Source organism: Aquarana catesbeiana, linkage group LG06 (genome assembly GCF_042186555.1).
Source record: "Aquarana catesbeiana isolate 2022-GZ linkage group LG06, ASM4218655v1, whole genome shotgun sequence".
NCBI lineage: Eukaryota > Metazoa > Chordata > Amphibia > Anura > Ranidae > Aquarana > Aquarana catesbeiana.
The window spans coordinates 248,978,165-248,997,854 of NC_133329.1; the positions used below are offsets into that span (position 1 = coordinate 248,978,165).

The 19,690-nt window shown below is 44.1% G+C and overlaps 1 protein-coding gene across 2 annotated transcripts in view; it reads right to left on the minus strand.

Moving 5' to 3' along the window:
* The window catches only part of SF3B1 (splicing factor 3b subunit 1), an 82,236-nt gene extending 74,548 nt beyond the window's left edge, over nucleotides 1-7,688 (minus strand). For both annotated transcript variants that reach the window (XM_073633153.1, XM_073633155.1), the window contains exon 1: nucleotides 7,530-7,688. In XM_073633153.1, coding sequence (XP_073489254.1) covers nucleotides 7,530-7,557 — 28 coding nt within the window. In that variant the 5' untranslated portion in view covers nucleotides 7,558-7,688. The remainder of the gene's footprint in view (nucleotides 1-7,529) is intronic.
* Nucleotides 7,689-19,690: the final 12,002 nt, after the last annotated feature.

The window sequence follows — 19,690 nt, forward strand, 5'->3', positions numbered from 1 at the left end:
AAATTCTTTCCGACAATATCGCTACGGTTGCGTACCTCAAACAGGGAGGTACGAGGAGTTGGGTACTTCAATCTATCGCCCAGGAGATTTTATCATGGGCAGAAGGGAATCTAGCCTCAATTACAGCAGTGCACCTGAAGGGGACACAAAACTGTCCGGCAGATTATCTCAGCTGCTACCGGGTATGTCAAGACTATTGGTCCCTTCATCCCAAAATCTTTGCGGGTCTCACCGACAGATGGGGATGTCCCGAAGCGGACCTGTTCGCAGATCAGAACAATCGCAAGACAGAGAAGTACTTTTCTCTGAATCCAGCGGATCGATCATTGGGGGGGGGGGGGGAAATCGATGCTCTGGCGAATCCATAGCCATTCGACCTCTGTTACGCCTTCCCGATCAGGCTAATTCCAGAAGTTTCTTCTAGAAGAAACAGATCTCATCCCAATAGCCCCTTTCTGGCCCAAGAGGCCATGGTTTTCCCTGTTACAGACTCTGGTCTCAGAGCCTCCACTGAGTCTTCCGAAGAAAGAAGACTTATCGCAGGGTCCAGTGTCACACCCACAGGTTGTTTCCTTAAGCTTGACGGCCTGGTATCTGAAAAGCTAAGCGCCCAGGGGGTTCTCTGACAAAAGTAGTAAAAGGTAAATTGCAGAAAACCAGTCACTAGAGCCATTATATTATATATAAGTACAGACGGCAGCTATCAATGTTTTGCTCCATTTTTTTTTCTCTTGGAAAATCCCACTACAGCTAGATTCTTCAAATCAATTTCTAGGTCCAGGCCAGTAGTGGTTAGAAGTTGTCCAACCTGGGACCTGTCCTTGGTGCTTCAAACTCTGGTAGAAATCCCTTTTTGAGCCCCTAGAGGATATTTCAGATAAGTTACTTACCTTAAAATCTATTTTTCTTATGGCAATTACCTCCGCTCGTAGCAGGCCCCATCAGTGAGGGAGCCTCTCCTCACAATTTGAGGATTGGGTTGTTTGAAAACTGATCCAGGATTTCTGCCTAAAGTGGCCAGTACATTCAACAGATCCCAGGACATTGTACTGCCAACCTTTTGTAGCTCACCAAAGGGTGACCAAGAAAGAAAATAGTTTTTTTTAGACGTGAGAAGAATTCTTCTCGTCTACCTTAAGTTCACCAAGACCTTTAGAAAAACAGACGCCTTGTTTGTCCTCTTTTCAGGAACACACAAGGGAAAGAGTGCACCTAAAGCCACCTTGGCTAAATGGATAAAGCAAACTATTTCTGAAACTTACAAAATGAGGGAAGTTCCTCGCCTTTTGTCACTCTGCACTCAACAAGAGCCTTATCTGCGTCTTGGGCTGAGAGGGCTGGAGCCTCACCGGAACAAATTTGCAGGGCTGCCACATGGTTCACTTTTCTGACCCTCATTAAACATTATAGCCTGGATCTCCTATCTGCTCAGGAGCAGCTGTTTGGTCGTAAGGTCCTTCAGGCAGTTGTCCCTCCCTAGACTGGTAAGTTCTGGCTCATCATCTCATGGGCTGTCCTGGAAGATGCTTAGAGAAAAGCTAAGTTAGACTTACCGGTAACTCCTTTCCTGACAGTCTTCCAGGCCATATTCCCACCCGGTTTTGTCTTGAAGTTATGTGTATTATGCATATGTTTTACAGGGATGTCCTACGGTTCTTGAGAATACTGACATGGGGCCTGGAGGACCGCCCTTTAATCTGATGGGGGTTAACACGTTTCCTGTCCTGGTATGGTAGGACGAGCCCCAGGTCTCATGGGCTGCCCTGGAAAACTCTCAGAAAAAGCGTTACCCGCAAGTCTAACTCAGCTTTTCATTCAGAAATGACATTCATTTTAAAACTGAATGTTTAAAAGGTAGTGACTTTTCAAATTCCATTCTTTCATTCAGTGAATGTACAATACTATATCATATGAATATTCTCGTCTGAAAATTGATGCGTGTATGGCCAGCATAAAGCTTAGTTCACACCTATGCAGTTTTCTTTTGATCCGTTTCTACAGTGCTTTTTGCACACGTGATTTTGCTGTGATACGAGTTTTGCATTTTTTATGCTTTTTTTTGGCCAAATATTGTTGGGCAGATTAAAAAAATTGCTGCAAAAACCCACAACATGCTTTTCTGCAGCTTCTCCATTGAAGTACATTTGTGCTCATAAGTTTACATACCCTGGCAGAATTTATGATTTCTTGGCCATTTTTCAGAGAATATGAACAAAAAAATTTTTCACTCATGGTTAGTGCTTGGCTGAAGCCATTTATCAACTGTGTTTACCCTTTAAATCATAATGGCAACAGAAACTGCCCAAATGACCCTGATCAAAAGTTTACACACCTCAGTTCTTAATATCGTGTATTGCCCCCTTTAACATCAATGACAGCTTGAAGTCTTTTGTGGTATTTGTGGATGAGGCTCTTTATCTTCTCGGATGGTAAAGCTGCCCATTTCCCTTGGTAAAAAGCATCCAGTTCCTGTAAATTATTGGACTGTCTTGCATGAACTGCATGTTTGAGATCTCCCCAGAGTGGCTCAATGATATTAAAGGTCAGGAGACAGAACCTTCATTTTATTCTGCTGTAGCCAATGACATGTCAACTCAGTCTTGTGTTCTGGATCATTGTCATGTTGCTATGTCCAAGTACGTCCCATGCGCAGCTTCCTGGCTGATGAATGCAAATGTTCCTCCAGTATTGATAACATACTGCATTCATCTTGCCATCAATTTTGACCAAATTTCCTGTGCTTTTGTGGCATTGCTTAGTAATGGTTTTCTTCTGACGACTCGACCATGCAGTCCATCTTTCTTCAAGTGCCTCCTTATTGTGCATCATGAAACAGCCACATCACATTTTTCAGAGAGTCCTGTATTTTACCTGAAGTTATTTGTGGGTTTTTCTTTGCATCGCAAACAATTTTCCAGGCAGTTGTGGCCGAAATTTTAGTTTGTCTACCTGACCATGGTTTGGTTTCAACAGAACCCCCCATTTTCCACTTCTTGATTAGAGTTTGAACACTGCTGATTGGCATTCTCAATTCCTTGGATATCTTTTTATATCCATTCCCTGCTTTATACAGTTCAAATACCTTTTCCCGCAGGTCCTCTGACAATTATTTTGCTTTCCCCATGACTCAGAATCCAGAAATGTCAGTGCAGCACTGGATGAAAGATGCAAGGGTCTGTCAGAAGTCCAGGAACTCACCGACCTTCTATACACACACACTAATTACAAGCAAACAGATCACAGGTGAGGATGGTTACCTTTAATACCCATTCAAACCCCTTTGTGTCAACTCGTGTGCATGTTATCAGGCTAAAATCACCAGGGTATGTAAACTTTTGATCAGAATAATTTGGTTAGTTTCTGTTGCCATTATGATTGAAAAGGAGTAAATAAATGGCTTCAGCCAAATACTAAGAACACAACAATAATGGTTTTGCACAGAGCAGCCCCGATGCTCCTCTTCTGTGGTCCCCCACCGACGCTTCTGACTCCTCCTGCCTTCAGAGTGCCCCAAAAGCAAGCTATAGAGCAGTGGTTCTCAACCTTGTCCTCAACTACCCAAACAGGCCATGTTTTGGGAATTTCTCTTAGATAAAATAGCTGTCGTCAAAAATATCAATCCATTGACCCTGATTTAGAGCACCTGTGCAAGATAAAGGAAACCTTGCAAACATGGCCCGTTGGGGGTACTTGAGGACAGGATTGAGAACCACTGGTATAGAGTACCCCTATAGCAAGGTAAAAACACTTGACTTTAAAACCACTCACTTCCTGCCCAGGACTACATGTTGTCCCATGAGGCATTGCTCCTCATTCACAAGTTCTAAGGCACTTGCTGACATGTATGGATAGTGTACTGAGCTGTATGTGTGCTGCACTGTATTTCCTGATATGTAAACAAATAATGCATTCTGTATGCAGGCCGATTAATCGATTATGAAAATTGTGGACAACTATGTGTTGTTTCAGCCCTATATTATTTAGTCTGTGTGAAAGTTATAGAGACCACAAACTACTGTATATGCAGTATATTTGAAAATTGATCAATCCTGACAGCCTATCTCATTTCTTGAGGCCCTAAAATGCCAGGACAGTACAAATACCCCCCAAAAATAACCATTTTTTTGGCAAGTAGACACCCCGAAGAATTTAGTAAGAGGCATTGTAAGTTTTTTTTAGTTGTAATTGGAATGCATAAAAGGTTCTCCTAAGATTGAGCCAATCTATGTATCTAAACTGCGAAAAAGTCTCACATATGTGGTATCCCCATACACAGGAGGCATAGCAAAACGTATAATGGGGTTTAAAGTGGTTGTAAAAGTTCGGCTTAAAAAAAATTAAATAAAATAAACATGTCAAACTTGCCTCCGTGTGCAGTTGGTTTTGCACAAAGTGGCCCCTCCGAAGCGCTCCTGGCTCCTCCTCTTCTCAAGTGCCCCATCGGAGAATCGCTCTCCTTCGTGGACACCCATGCAGGCACGCTTCCGTGCCCTGCTGCTGCGTCCACAGACAGACAGCAGGACTCGGCTAAGTGTCATTGGATTTGATTGACAGCAGCGGGAGCCAATGGCTGCGCTGCCATCAATCTATTCAAACAAGAGCCGAGACACCGGCCAGAGAGGGTGTGCGCGTCTCCAGCGTGAGTACAACGGGGGAGCTGGGGGGGGCGGGTGCACTACAATAGGTTTTTCACCTCAATGCATAGAATGCATTGAGGTGAAAAACGGCGAGGGTTTATAACCCCTTTAATCGCTTCACGACCACCCACCATAGATATACTGCGGTAGGGCGGCTGTTCTGCACCATAGCACGCACCTAGTACATGATCTGACACTTCTGGGGCGCGTACCGGCCACGACCCGCTGTGATCCCATACAGTGGGAGCCCTGCGGCAGGTACCGCAGACTTGATTTCCGTCAGCACCAGTGTTGCCAACCGTCAATATTTTTACTGACAGCCAGTAAAAAAAAAACTGCCACTGTTCTCCTGTCAGTTAATGACAGTGACAGGAAGAGGTTTCCAGTAAAATATATGGCTGCGACGCCTGGCTAATACCATCCAAGTGCCTGTTAGTGTGTTTGGGTGCCAGCAGGAGCGGGTTTGGCAGAGGCGGTGCCTGAACGTATCCTGTGATGTCATAGTGCAGAGGAGCAGATTGGCCAGGCCTCGTCTACGGGGACAGGAGCAAGGCAAGCCTAGAGCCGGACTGTTAACACTGTTTGGACTGGAGTGGACGTGTTGTGTCGGTGAGGTATCAACTGTACTGCTGCAAACTGCTGTCAGTGTCACTGAGAGAGTCAATTTCATGTCTGTGAGCCTGCCCGTTCTAGTTTCTTGCCCTCCTGAGTCCTGTTCCTGAGCTACTTACTATATTGAAAATAATAAGAAATGTTTTCCTTAACATCTACTTAAATCACATTGCTAATTACATATTGTACTTGTTTGTTGCTTAAATTTGCACTTAAAACTGTAATTTTGTAACTTTTGAAAATGCCAGTAAAAACGTGGCTGTGCCAGTAAATTTTGGGTGCCATGTCAGTAAATTTCAGGCAGGTTGGCAACACTGGTGGACACCTGCTGGTTACAAAGGCAAAATGACAATCTGCCTATGTACACAAAGCAGAGTGCCGATCTGTCAGAAGGGAAGGTATTGATCCTGTGTTCCCGCAAAGCAGGAATATGGATCTTTGCCTTCCCCTAGTCAACGTACCTCCCCCACAGTGAGTGGGCACAGACTAGGCACACTGGTAATCCTTTGATCGCCCCTGATGCTAACCCTGTAGGCTGACATCACAGATCTGGTCCAGGCTCAGGACAGACCGTGACCATATGGTCAAGATTCGCCCCATGCCTGGACCAGCACTTGGCTCCCAACCCCTGCACAACCAAGCGTTCCAGTGAGTGCTGGAGGGGCAGAGCAGACAGCAATGAATGACAGTCACCAACTCTCCGCTAAGGGAGCTGTGAGAACTGAGCGGAAGTTCCACTTTTGGGTCAAACTCTGCTTTAAGTCACCATTCACACCTGTGTGTTTTGTTGCATGCATTTATATTTCTATGCTGAGTCAGTTACATGAGAGTATTATTTTTTTGATTTGGGGGGGGGTTCATTTTTGGCTTCACAGACTTCAATGGAAGCGGCTGTAAACTTGCCATACAAGTTATGCATCGGTTTGCACCTGAACAACTTTCTTCCCCAAAACAAAAACGCCTGACAGTCCATACATGTACAAAAACACACGTCGGGGGGGGGTGACAAAAACACACAAAGAAGCTTCCAAGTTACCTGAAAAAGCCTTACATTTACACCTGAGCTAAGCCCAACCACCATTGTCCCCAAACAAGCTTTCCATTGGTTAACACAAAACACTCAAACATGGAAAACCTCAAGCCAGGACAAAACATACACACACAAAAAAAAAAACAAAAAACAACAAACACCATTGGGGTGGATTTCCTTAGGCCTGGTTTACACCCATGCAGATTGCAGTCGATGCATTTTTTCCGGTGCATTTGACATTTTTCACACGCACCTCTGATGTGTTTTTGGGAGGGGTCTGTTATGCAGTACAAATGCATCAAAAATGCAAACGCCGCGTTTTTGATACGTTTTTATTGAAGTCTATGGAACCAAAGATGCAACTGCTGTAGGATGTAACTATGATATATAGAAAAACATGATAAATGGACTGTAGAATGTTCTTGCAAGACTGAAAAACGCATAGTTGTGAACCAGGCCTAAAAAAGGTAAATACATGGAGCACTTTGCAAATACAATCACACTAATTTTCCCTAGTTTAGCGACTGTGGCGACGCTCCGCTGACTTCCATCATCCAATCACATGCAAGCAAAAATACTGTTTTTTTCCCTTGTATTGGATGGGGTATTCATTACAAAGTGAAGCTTCATCACATTCAATAAGCTCTGGGGAACTTCCAAGGTGCACAGACCCCTTTATTAAATCCAGACTAAGTTTTATTGGATATTCTCTGTGCAGTAAGTTTTCTCCCTGACAGGAAGTGAGAATCAATCTACCCAGTGGGGTCACAGACACCTGAGAGAAGCTGAACTCTCTCCCACACTAATAGAAGACGATTTCTCTGGTTGTAGGAGCTGTTGATAATAATGGGGGAGATCTCGGCGTATAGTCTGGTTGATTAGCAGTTGGCTGTGATCTGAGAAAACACTTGTGAGGTGAGCACTACATTGGGGACATGGTGTGTGCTCGGCCTCTGGAGGAAGAGGGATGGACACACACCGACTAGTGGCCGATGTGGAGACAAAGGCCTTAGGACACAGCTCTCCTCACCCACACACAGACAGACACGTCCACGCTACACACAGACACGACCACTACACCAGCCTCCAATACGTCCTCCACCCCCCTTCAATACACAGCTGCGGCGCCATTGTAGGAGCGCGACGGGCCCGCTCATAGGAAACCTTCGCAGTAAGCCCGCCAGATTACACACAAAGCACAGAACTCTATATTCCAGTCACGGAATCCTCCCCGCGTCCATTCCACATACCTTCGTGTGTTTTTGCGATCTTCGCCATGTTGTCTGCGGCCTGTACTACGACAAGGCTTTGCTGCTTCCGTTGGTAAATACCGAACTGACTGCGCCTGCGCCTCTTCTCCGTAGGGTCGTGGACTGTATGGCAATGCCCCGCCCTCTGTGTATGGTGGTCACGTGGTCCTCGCCGAGCCACAAGGACTGGAAATTTGTGCACATGCGCTGTGTGGCCTTAATCTGTGTGAAAACATCTGTATCAGACGCGTTGTGGAGTGCTGCACAGTGAAATACATACATAGCACAACAATGTATGAAGTTATGGTAAAATAAAATGAAATTTGGTATTATTGAGTGTAGCAAGGTCTCTGACATGGTCTAGTCTGATGAGAAATTTCCAAGCCAAAGATAGCCAACATCCTTACATATGTAGTGTATACATCCCAACTGTCCCTGATTTCGAGGGACTGTCCCTAATTTGGAGCAATGTCCCTCTGTCCCTCATTCCTCCTGATTTGTCCCTCGTTTTGGTCTGATCTATAGAGTTGTATATAAACCTTTCATCTGATTTCTAAATTGCTGCATTTGTAAATTCCAAAAGTCAATATAAAGGAATAGTAGTGGTAAAAAAGCACTTGTGGGTTTAACCAATCTTAATTTTTTTTGTACCGTTCTCCTTTAAGGAGGTGTGGCAGGGGGTGTGTCCTATGCCTGCTTACTTTTGCTGATAGGTGTCCCTCATTCCCATCTCAAAAAGTTGGGAGGTATGGTAGTGGGTTGTGAGGCATAGTGGGTGCAAAGATGGTGAAAGTCATTGGTTGCCAGGCACTTTTTGGATGTAAAAGAGGTTTTTATTTCTCTTAATAGTCCTTTTTGTATTTTTTGGGGAAAGAGGGTTAGGGCCAGGACACCCTTAAGTAGTTGTAGATTCAATTGGCAGACTCTGAGACTTCATTAGGAGGACAGCCGTGCAGGGAAAGGCCCCAGCAAGGCACTACATCTGTACATGCAGGAACGCTGTCTCCTATGGTAACAGTCTTTAACCACTTGCCGACCACCTAACGCAGATATACTGCGGCAGAATGGCACGGGCAGGCAAAATCACGTACCTGGTACCATCGCGCCTCCCCCCCCAGTGCCCGAGGCGGTCGGCATCGTTAGGGGAGCGATCCGTGCTGAGGGGGAGGCCACTCAAATATGGGAGGGGTGGACCTCAACGACCAGTTGTTGGCGCCGTACCTAATTGCCCATAAGGCCAGACGCTGGTATAAGAAAGTGTCTGTTTATTTATTTCAATTGGCTTTGCTGAACGCTCATGTGCTATACAGAGCTTCAGGATGGACTGGATCCTTCCTTAAATTCCAGGAAGAGATCGTCAGAGCCCTTCTGTTTCCAGACGGTGCTCCACCTCACCTTCCCCAACCAAATGCAGTAAGCCGGCTGCAAGAGAGGCATTTTCTTTATGTCCTCCCGAGTACCCCTACTCAACGAGCCCCCCAAAAAAGAGAGACCCGAACCTGGAACCAGTTACAGTTACAAAAAAAGTGTAAAAAAAAAAAATATACAATAAAAAAAAACAAAAATAGTTGTCATTTTATTGTGCTCTCTCTCTCTATTCTCTCTCTCTATTGTTCTGCTCTTTTTTACTGTATTCTATTCTGCAATGTTTTATTGTTATTATGTTTTATCATGTTTGCTTTATAGGTATGCAATTTTTTTATACTTTACTGTTTACTGAGTTTTATTGTTAACCATTTTTTTGTTTTCAGGTACGCCATTCAGCTGCAGAGCGGATTTATTTATCTTGACAGCAACAGCGTTTTCTTCCACGATACATAAAGCCGTGAGTCCAGCGCTGTTGGAGGTAATTTCACCACCACAGTTAAAAAAAAGGGCATATATGCCGAAGCATGGGGGCAGTAGGAGCGGAGGAGCGATTTGCTCCTACTTTTTGCGGGTGGATGCCCCCATGCTTCAGCATATATATACAGTGCATGTATGCCCATCATTAGAAGTGGGTGGATGAAGGGAGGTATTCTAATGGTGGGCATACCCACCGATCAATCTCTTTTTTTTCGTTCAGCCCACAGGCTGCATGAAAAAAAAGTTTACAATATATGTCCAACAAGGACCAGCAACGTGCTGGTATGTTGCTGGACTTTGAATGGTTATACCAGAATGATGCCTGCAGGTTTAGGTATCATCTTGGTATCATTCTTTTCAGCCAGCAGTCGTCTTTCATGTAAAAGCAATCCTAGCGGCTAATTAGCCTCTAGACTGCTTTTACAAGCAGTGGGAGGGAATGCCCCCCACCGTCTTTCATGTTTTTCTCTGGCTCTCCTGTCCCAACAGGGAATCTAAGAATGCAGCCGCTGATTTGGCCATCTGACCATGGAGCTGATCAGTGACCAGAATGGCATCAAAAATCTCTATGGCCTAAGAAACTGGAAGCTACGAGCATTTTATCACTTAGATTTCGCCAGATGTAAACAGCGCCATTGGGAAATTGGGAAAGCATTTTATCACACCGATCTTGGTGTGGTCAGATGCTTTGAGGGCAGAGGAGAGATCTAGGGTCTAATAGACCCCAATTTTTTTCTGTCACTGCCTATTGCTGTCATAAGGGATATTTACATTCCCTGAGATAACAATAAAAATGATTAAAAAAATGAAAGGGACAGTTTAAAAATAAGATAAAAAAGCAAAAAAATAATAAAGAAAAAAAAAAGCACCCCTGTCCCCCCCTGCTCTCGCGCAAAGGCGAACGCAAGCGTCGGTCTGGCGTCAAATGTAAATAGCAATTGCACCATGCATATGAGGTATCACCGCGAAGGTCAGATCGAGGGCAGTAATTTTAGCAGTAGACCTCCTCTGTAAATCTAAAGTGGTAACCTGTAAAGGCTTTTAAAGGCTTTTAAAAATGTATTTAGTTTGTCGCCCCTGCACGTTTGTGCGCAATTTTAAAGCATGTTGTGTTTGGTATCCATGTACTCGGCCTAAGATCATCTTTTTTTATTTCATCAAACATTTGGGCAATATAGTGTGTTTTAGTGCATTAAAATTTTAAAAAGTGTGTTTTTTCCCCAAAAAATGCGTTTGAAAAATCGCTGCATAAATACTGTGTGAAAAAAAAAAATGAAACACCCACCATTTTAATCTTTAGGGCATTTGCTTTAAAAAAAATATATAATGTTTGGGGGTTCAAAGTAATTTTCTTGCAAAAAAAAAATAATTTTTTCTTCTAAGTGGTTAAAAGAGTGGGTGATGTGTGACATAAGCTTCTAAATGTTGTGCATACAATGCCAGGACAGTTCAAAACCCCCCAAATGACCCAATTTTGGAAAGTAGACACCCCAAGCTATTTGCTGAGAGGCATGTCGAGTCCATGGAATATTTTATATTGTGACACAAGTTGCGGGAAAAAGACAAGACAATTTTTTTTTTTTTGCACGAAGTTGTCACTAAATGATATATTGCTCTCAAACATGCCATTGGAATATGTGAAATTACACCCCAACATACATTCTGTTGCTCCTCCTGAGTACGGGGATACCACATGTGTGAGACTTTTTGGGAGCCTAGCCGCGTACGGGACCCCGAAAACCAAGCAAAAACAAAGCCTTCAGGCTTTCTAAGGGTGTAAATTTTTGATTTCACTCTTCACTGCCTATCACAGTTTCGGAGGCCATGGAATGCCCAGGTGGCACAAAATCCCCCCAAATGACCCCATTTTGGAAAGTAGACACCCCAAGCTATTTGCTGAGAGGTATAGTGAGTATTTTGCAGACCTCACTTTTTGTCAAAAAGTTTTGAAAATTGAAAAAGAAAAAAAAAAAACATTTTTCTTGTCTTTCTTCATTTTCAAAAACAAATGAGAGCTGCAAAATACTCACCATGCCTCTCAGCAAATAGCTTGGGGCGTCTACTTTCCAAAATGGGGTCATTTGGTGGGGTTTTGTGCCATCGTGGCATTTTATGGCCTTCAAAACTGTGATAGATAGTGAGGAGTGAAATCAAAAATTTACACCCTTAGAAATCCTGAAGGCAGTGCTTGGTTTTCGGGGCCCGTACAGGGTTAGGCTCCCAAAAAGTCCCACACGTGGTATCCCCATACTCAGGAGAAGCAACTAAATGTATTTTGGGGCGCAATTTCACATATAACCATGGCATGTGTGAGCAATATATCATTTAGTGACAACTTTTTGTAAACTTTTTTTTTTTTTTTTTTTTTTTATCATTATTCAATCACTTGGGACAAAAAAAAATAATATTTAATGGGCTCAACATGCCTCTCAGCAATTTCCTTGGGGTGTCTACTTTCCAAAATGGGGTAATTTGGGGGGGGGGTTGTACTGCCCTGCCATTTTAGCACCTCAAGAAATGACATAGGCAGTCATAAACTAAAATCTGTGTAAATTCCAGAAAATGTACCCTGGTTTGTAGACGCTATAACTTTTGCACAAACCAATAAATATACGCTTATTGACTTTTTTTTTACCAAAGACATGTGGCCGAATACATTTTGGCCTAAATGTATGACTAAAATTTAGAGTATTTCAATTTTTTTTATAACAAAAAGTAGAAAATATCATTGTTTTCAAAATTTTCGGTCTTTTTCCATTTATAGCGCAAAAAATAAAAACCGCAGAGGTGATCAAATACCATCAAAAGAAAGCTCTATTTGTGGGAAAAAAAGGACGCAAATTTTGTTTGGGTACAGCATTGCATGACGGCGCAATTAGCAGTTAAAGGGACACAGTGCCAAATTGTAAAAAGTGCTCTGGTCGGGAAGGGGGTAAATCCTTCAGGGGCTGAAGTGGTTAACAGTTCCTAACTTAAACGTAACCGTTTTTTCAGCTCCACTACAACTGCCTCTTGTAGTTCTTCAACACTGAGCTCCCGGTCTCTCACTAGACCCACTGATTCACTGACTCTGAATCCTGAGCTCCTCCAAGGTTGCAGTGGTATCTCCCTCAAGCGTCACCCCCGCTTCTCTGTTGGGTCCCTAGCTTGGCACTCCAGATACTTCTCAGGCTTCACCCCTGCTAACCGGCGTGGTCCCTGGCTTGACTCACAAGGCTGCTCTGCAAGCGTCTCCTCCGTGGGTTAGGTCCCTGACTTGCTCACCACCTGAAGTTTCCCAATTCTTCACCGTGCCCTTTTGGTGAGAATATGGTTTCGGTATTTGCTTCAGTTACTCACTGTGGTCCCTGGTAAAGGTGGTTGGTCCCTTTGTGGCTACAGCTTCCCTTCTATTTCCGACCACTGACAGGTTCTCTGGCCGGCAGAACAGTCACTTCTGGTTGGACTGCAAGCCGCAATCCCAACCCTGAGCTGTCCTCTTTACTTTTGGATGGGCCCTCACATAGCCTAGCAGCCAGATGCCCCCGGATAAGGCCCAATCTCTGGCCTAGCAGCCTGGGGTGTATGACACACATCCACCCAGACAGCCATCAAGTGGCACAGAACATAGATTACCTGACCTCACCCGAATATATAGGTTCTCCCAGCAGGCCAAGGGGTTCAAGAAAACCCCTGCCCATTGGCTGAGATACCCCATATACTCATAACCTGACCTTGGGTTGCCCTTCTCATATCTAGTACCACCAAGTACCTGGCCACCTAATGGTATAAGAGAAAAGTGCAACAGGGCTAAACTTAGGGAGAAATCAATAGATCTCTATCAATCGGCCAAGATAACTACTCTTGGCAAGTAAATTTGTGAGGAGCTCCCTGCCTAAGCTACAGGGTGCTTCATCCTCCCCCTGCCCAAAAAACTAAGTCTCAGAGTTTGCAGAAAAAGTAATTTTTCAGCCCTCAAGCCTGAGAGCGAATGTCCTGGCAAAAACTGGGATGGTTGTGGAAACAGGAAAGAGTTAACAGTATAACAGTAGAATAACATAGGTGTGGCGTGCCACATGAATAAACATTGATATCACATGAAAATAGTTAGTCACGTATTACATTCAAGTATCAAAAATAGTTATGTACATTTTGAAAGCAAGTAAGCAATAATGCTATCACCTAACTATGTATCTGATATATACAGTCGTAACAAATATATAGAGGGTTAGTGTTGTTATCTGGCTAGATCCCTGTCTCTCCTTAGCCAAGGAAGACACACAGCAACTCCTGAAAGAGAGAAAACAGAAAATTGTATACTCACCTTTCCGTAATTTTCCTTTCCTGATGTATCTTCATGGCAGCACACACTGGGTTGTGACTCTGCCTCTACAACCTGACAGGATTGGATAGCTATCAAAATTGAAGAGAGACCCCCCTATCTATTCTCTGTATCTATCATCTAAGAATGGGTGGGTTTCTGTGTGCTGCCATAAAGATGCGTCAGGAAAGGAAAATTATGGAAAGGTGAGTATACAATTTTCTGTTTTCCTGACACCTTCATGGCAGCACACACTGGGAAATAAATCGCCAGTCGGGTGGGTGCAAAAAATAATGTTTATTCCTTATGATGCTGTAGAATTGGCTCTAACAATGGTTCTGCCAAAGTCTACCATTGTTAGTTGGGCAGAGTCTATCTTATAGTGAGAAATTATTGTATATCTAGATGACCAGGTCGCTGCTTAACAGATCGTCTCTGATGAAACTGTGCAGTATGCTACCCACAAAGTCGCCACTGCCCTGGTTGAGTGAGCCCTGATGCCTTCCGGAATTGCCAACTGACGGATGGAGTACGCTTTCTTGATAGAGTTCACCAACCAGGATGCAATCATACGAGAAGTTGCTGGTTGACCTTTCCTAGCCCCATGGGGAATTATCAAGAGAGTATCTGACTTTCTGAAGGTAGCTGCCAGATAGCTGATAATAACTGATTTCACATCCAATGCATGGGGTTCGCCTTGATTGTTAGTGAAAGATGAAAGGATGATGTCCTGATTATAATGAAATGAGGATAATACTTTGGGGACGAAATGGTCCGAAGGTCTCAGTACCACTCTATCAGGATTTACCCTCCTTTGTACGTGATACCATCCATCTCTTACAAAGCCTAGAGGGCCTTCATGTCTCGCGGCGGTCTTTGTTGGTGGCTATCGACATAGAAGCTTTATACAGCTCCATCCCCCATCAGTTAGGCTTGGCTGTAATCAGACGTGTCATTGCGCAAACACACATAGACGACAAAAAACTATGCGAATTTATCATCATGGCATTGGAGTTCATTCTCCATCACAATGTCTTTTCTTTCGATGGCTCCTACTTCCTCCAGGTACAGGGCGTGGCGATGGGGACGTCCTGTGCCCCATCGTACGCAATCTGTACCTGGGGGAGTGGGAGAAGTCGTTTTTGTCTGACGAGTCCTCTCGATCCCATACACAACATGTAGCGGCTTGGTTCCGATATATTGATGACATTCTGATGTTGTGGGAGGGCTCGGAGAGGGAGCTGGAGGAATGCATCAATTGCATGCAACAGAATACTTTAAATTTAAAGTTCACTTTTACTTATAGTGAGACCAGTGTCACTTTTTTGGACACCATCATCACTAAAAATTAGGATGGTAGCCTATCAAGTGGTCTCTTTCGTAAGCCCACAGCAGGCAATACCATATTGCATGCCTCCAGCGCCCACCCCCAGCCCCTTCTCCGGGCAATCCCCTACAGCCAGTATCTCAGGCTGAAGCGGAATTGCTCTGATCAAGAATCATTTCTACGTGAAGCATCTGCCTTGAGAGACAGACTTCTCCTCAGGGGACACTCGCATTCCATCCTGAAAAAAGCATTCAAGAGAGCTAATGGACATACCAGACGTGAAATACGGTACTCTTTAGCCATCAAAAGAAATCTGACAACTGCGCCCCGGTTAGGATGATTATGAGGTTCAGCAACCAACATGAATCGATTAAATCAATTCTTAACAGGTTTTGGCATATACTATATGCTGATCTGACCTTACACCCACGACCTTCTATTACATACCGACGCACTAGCTCATTAAGAGACCAATTAGTCCACAGTGAATTCGTAGGCGAATTTCGGAACGATCCATGCAAAAGATTTGGGACATTCACATGTGGGGGTTGTCCTATATGCAGATACACGAATCAAAACATCACTCTCCCTAATGGACGACCGTATACACCCCATCATTATTTTAACTGTAACACCGAGGGGGTAGTGTACCTTCTTACTTGCCAATGCCAATGATTCTACGTTGGCAAGACCAAATTGAAGTTTTCCCTGCGGACTTCCAGGCACATCACTTCTATGAAAAAAGCCAACCCAGACCTCCCTCTGGGAAGGCATGTCATCAATGAACACCATGGGATCTTCCCGGGAATTCAATTTTTGATCCTGGATAGAATCCACCCTAACCCGAGGGGCGGGGATTGGAACAAGGTCCTCCTACAGCGGGAAGCCCGTTGGATTGCGGACCTTGTTGCCACCTCGCCCCCGGGCTTAAATGAGCAACTTAGTTATAGGCCATTCTTAGAGGGTTTTACATCAGGAGGCTGTGAGAAGGATCTGTAGCCTCCTTTGATTAGGATATGTCTTCTCGACATATATGTCCATTTCTGTCTCTATTCTTTATGTGCATCACCATGTCACAATTACCTTTTTGGTAATATTTAATATTCACTTTTTTGTTTACTTGTCATACCTAGCTTTTAAACATGATGTTAATTCTGCTTGTCCTTGTGCCCTATTAGTGTCGGAATTCCCCTTGTCTGTCTGTGGACGCATTGGTGTCTCTTGACATCTGGCTGACCCCGTTCTGTCCCGCCCGGCGCAGGGGGGCTCCCCGGGACCTTTTTTGTTCCTATGGGGGGCTTCCGTTTTTGGCGTGCCGGTGGGCATTCGTGTTGCTGCTCTCAGTGGCGACTGTTCGCCTGGCTGCCTTTCTGTATCGGTGGGCCGTCGTTGCATGGCCCCCCTCTCAGGTTTCTCTCTGTGTGGTGGGCCGTGCAGCGGTGGCTCGGGATTCCCCCCCTTCTTAGTTGGCACCCGCAACACCCTTCCCTCTTTTCCAGCTGGCATGTATGTGAGAATTCTTTTTGCTATTAAATTAATCATTCTGGTTGGTCCCACTTATCCATATAGGATAATGAAGGATCAGTTTAAGTTGTTTATATAAACCCTCTACTACAAGCTTGTGTCCTATTGCCTTGTTAATGCTCTGCCTCACGGCTCTATTTATTGGTTACTAGGCGACTACCAGTGACGCCTAGCCGCCCTCCACGCTTTGGTGGGCGGAACCGCCTGTCAGATGTGCCTATCTCACTTGATGGGAGATGTGTGTGAGTATGCTGCAGTGGGCGTGGCGCCACTGCGCGGCCGCTCGCATTCGGACACTGTTCCCTCTGTTGATTGACGTGATGATGCCGCATGTCTAATGTGGCGCCACGTATGATCACGCCCCCTTCAAGCTCTTTAAAACACCGCGCCGACTGGAGCGATTCTGTCATTGCCCCGCACGGCGATGGACGGTCCGGATGGTTTTGCATGAGTTTGCTCTGCTTGGTAGGAAGAAGGTTTGCACCTGCATGTAAGTGCTCTCCGTGCTGCTTTGTATATATATATATATATATATATATATATATATATATATATATATATATATATATATATCTTTTTAAGCATGTTGATGGATGGTTGTTTACACAGCATTGCCTTCTGTCATTTACAGACCTTGATGGTATGAAGAACCACTTAATCAATTACCACCCCTACATCCCATATATGTAAGGTTTTTTCTTCTTTCCTGTTTCCCACCTAGATCCACTAATTTACACCTGTGGCCACCCAGGTAGGATATTAGTAATTTAATTAACTTTTTTATCTCCATTGTACTATGATCGCTAAACCGATTAGCTGACATAGATACTTTTAAATTACATTATATATATTTGATCACTCTTTAGATATCCATTTGGCTACTGCGTTTTGACTTAATTTCCCTCTGAACGGGTTGTGTTGTCTGGTGTCCTTTTTTGTGGGGTGGATCAGTGTGGATAGAGCGGGGCAGCCATACACCCCGGTTCCTCTGCTTCTGGACCCGTGGGTGTTTTTTGACATTTTCGCTGCTGCGGTTTTGGCAATGAGTGCTCCGACACTGTTATGCCTGGGTAGTTTGCTTTCCTTTGTTTGTGTTTACAAACAAAGGAAAGCATAGAATGCTCTATGTGTAATACTAAGCAAATGTTGTTTCTGTGTTTTTTGTTTTTGTACTTATTACCTTTTTCAATTTGTATTCTATTATACAATAGGATTATGTTCCACGAATTGTCTCTGATGAAGGGACAGCCTGTTTAGTCCCGAAACGCGTAAGACCTTGTGGAAGACTATAGAACATAGCCTCAATTCCTATATATCAGTACAGCTTGTATAGCTTTTTATTCGTCATTTGTGATATTTTTGTGTTATGCAATTTTGATTATTTCAATGTTTTTCATAAATACTGTTTTTCTACCTAATAAAATTATATTTTACATTACGTGGTTGCCGTTAAAGTCCCATAAATCCCTGTTTGGGGGTAATTGTTTATATAACTATCAGGATAAAGGACCAGATAAGGTTCTGTTATCATTAATGCTTGTAACTCAGAAACTCTTTTCACAGACGTAATGGTGATAGGGAAACTTAACTTCAAAGTCAGGTTCCATACTGAGGTCCATAGAGACCGGGTAAAAAAGAGGGTTTGCCAGTGCATCAAGTACTATTGAGAGGTCCCATACTGGGAATGTTTTTTTTTTTCGGAGGTCTGATCTTCAGGAATGCTCTCATGAACTGGATTACTAGGGGGTGTAATGCCCATCTAATGCCTGTTTTTGCAGATAAGGTGGATACATGAACTTTAAGGGTACTTGAGCTTAGCCCTTTATTAATACCTAATTGGAGGAACTCAAAAACTTGCGGGGGTTCTGGTGATATTGGATTCCAGTTCTTTTGTTGGGCCACAGACAAAATCTTCTCCAAATTTGTGTGTATGTTATGTTAGTGGTGTTCTTTCTGGCCTGTAGAAGTGTTGAAATTACCTCTTGTGTGCAGCCTTGCTCTAGCAGCCTATTCCTCTCAACTTCCATGCCATTGAGTGTAACTTCTCCAGGGCTGGATGCAGCAAATGGCCCTGGAATAGAGGTCTGATGTTACCGGGAGAGGCAGTGGTTGCTGCAGGTTGAGTTGCAATAGGGGTGTGAACCAAGGCCTCCTCGGCCAGAAAGGGATTACTGCTATTACTGTAAACAATGATCTCCGGAGTCTGGATAGAAACCTTGCGATTAGGGGAATTGGTGGAAATATGTATCCCAGCTTGAAATTCCACGGATGGATCAGGCAGTCTATTCCCTCGGCCAATGGGAAGGTTGCTCTCGACAGAAATCTCCGACATTTGGTGTTCACAGGTGTAGCCGCCAAGTCGATCTCCGGTATTCCCCAAGTCTCTGTAAGAAGAGAAAAGTCCTGATGGCTCAACGACCACTTGTTGTTCGAGAGGAATTCTCTGCTTAGGTAGTCGGTCAACATGTGTTGTGCTGCCGGAACCTACACTGCCCTTAGGTCTGCCAGATGTACTTGCGTCCAGTCCAAGATGGGAAGAACTAGCTCCATTAGTGTGCGACTCCTGATACCTCCTTGCCTCTGGATATATGCCACTGCAACTCTATTGTCCATCTGAATCAGAACGCTCTTCCCCCTCAGGTATGGAGCAAAAGCCATAAGCGCCTGAAAGGCTGTTCTGAGTTCCAGTATATTCAAAACCATACCGTGAGCTCAAAACTGCCACTGACTTTAGACTGCCTGGTCTTGGTAATGAGCTCCCCATCCCTTCTGACTGGCATCCGATGTGACTACTTCCGCTGTGGAGGGACTATAGGTCTGTGCCTCCTGAGGTTGCTGAAATGCGTTCACCACCATATTGATTGTTTCACACATCTGTGGTTGTAAATTGTCTGAAGCATTGATGCTCCATTCCACTGCCTCAGAAAGGAGTTTTGCAACACTCTTGTGTACCACCGGGACCACTGAATCATGAACAGAGTTGCAGACATGGATCCGAGGACGCTCATACAAACTCTGGCCGGTAAATGTGTTGCCGAGATTAGTCTCTGCATTTTTTGAATTAAAGGCATAACTTTTTCCTGAGGAAGCTGTACCTTGTTTAGGTTGGTGTCCAATTCTGCCCCTAGGAATACCATATTCTGTGTAGGCTGTAGCTTGCTCTTT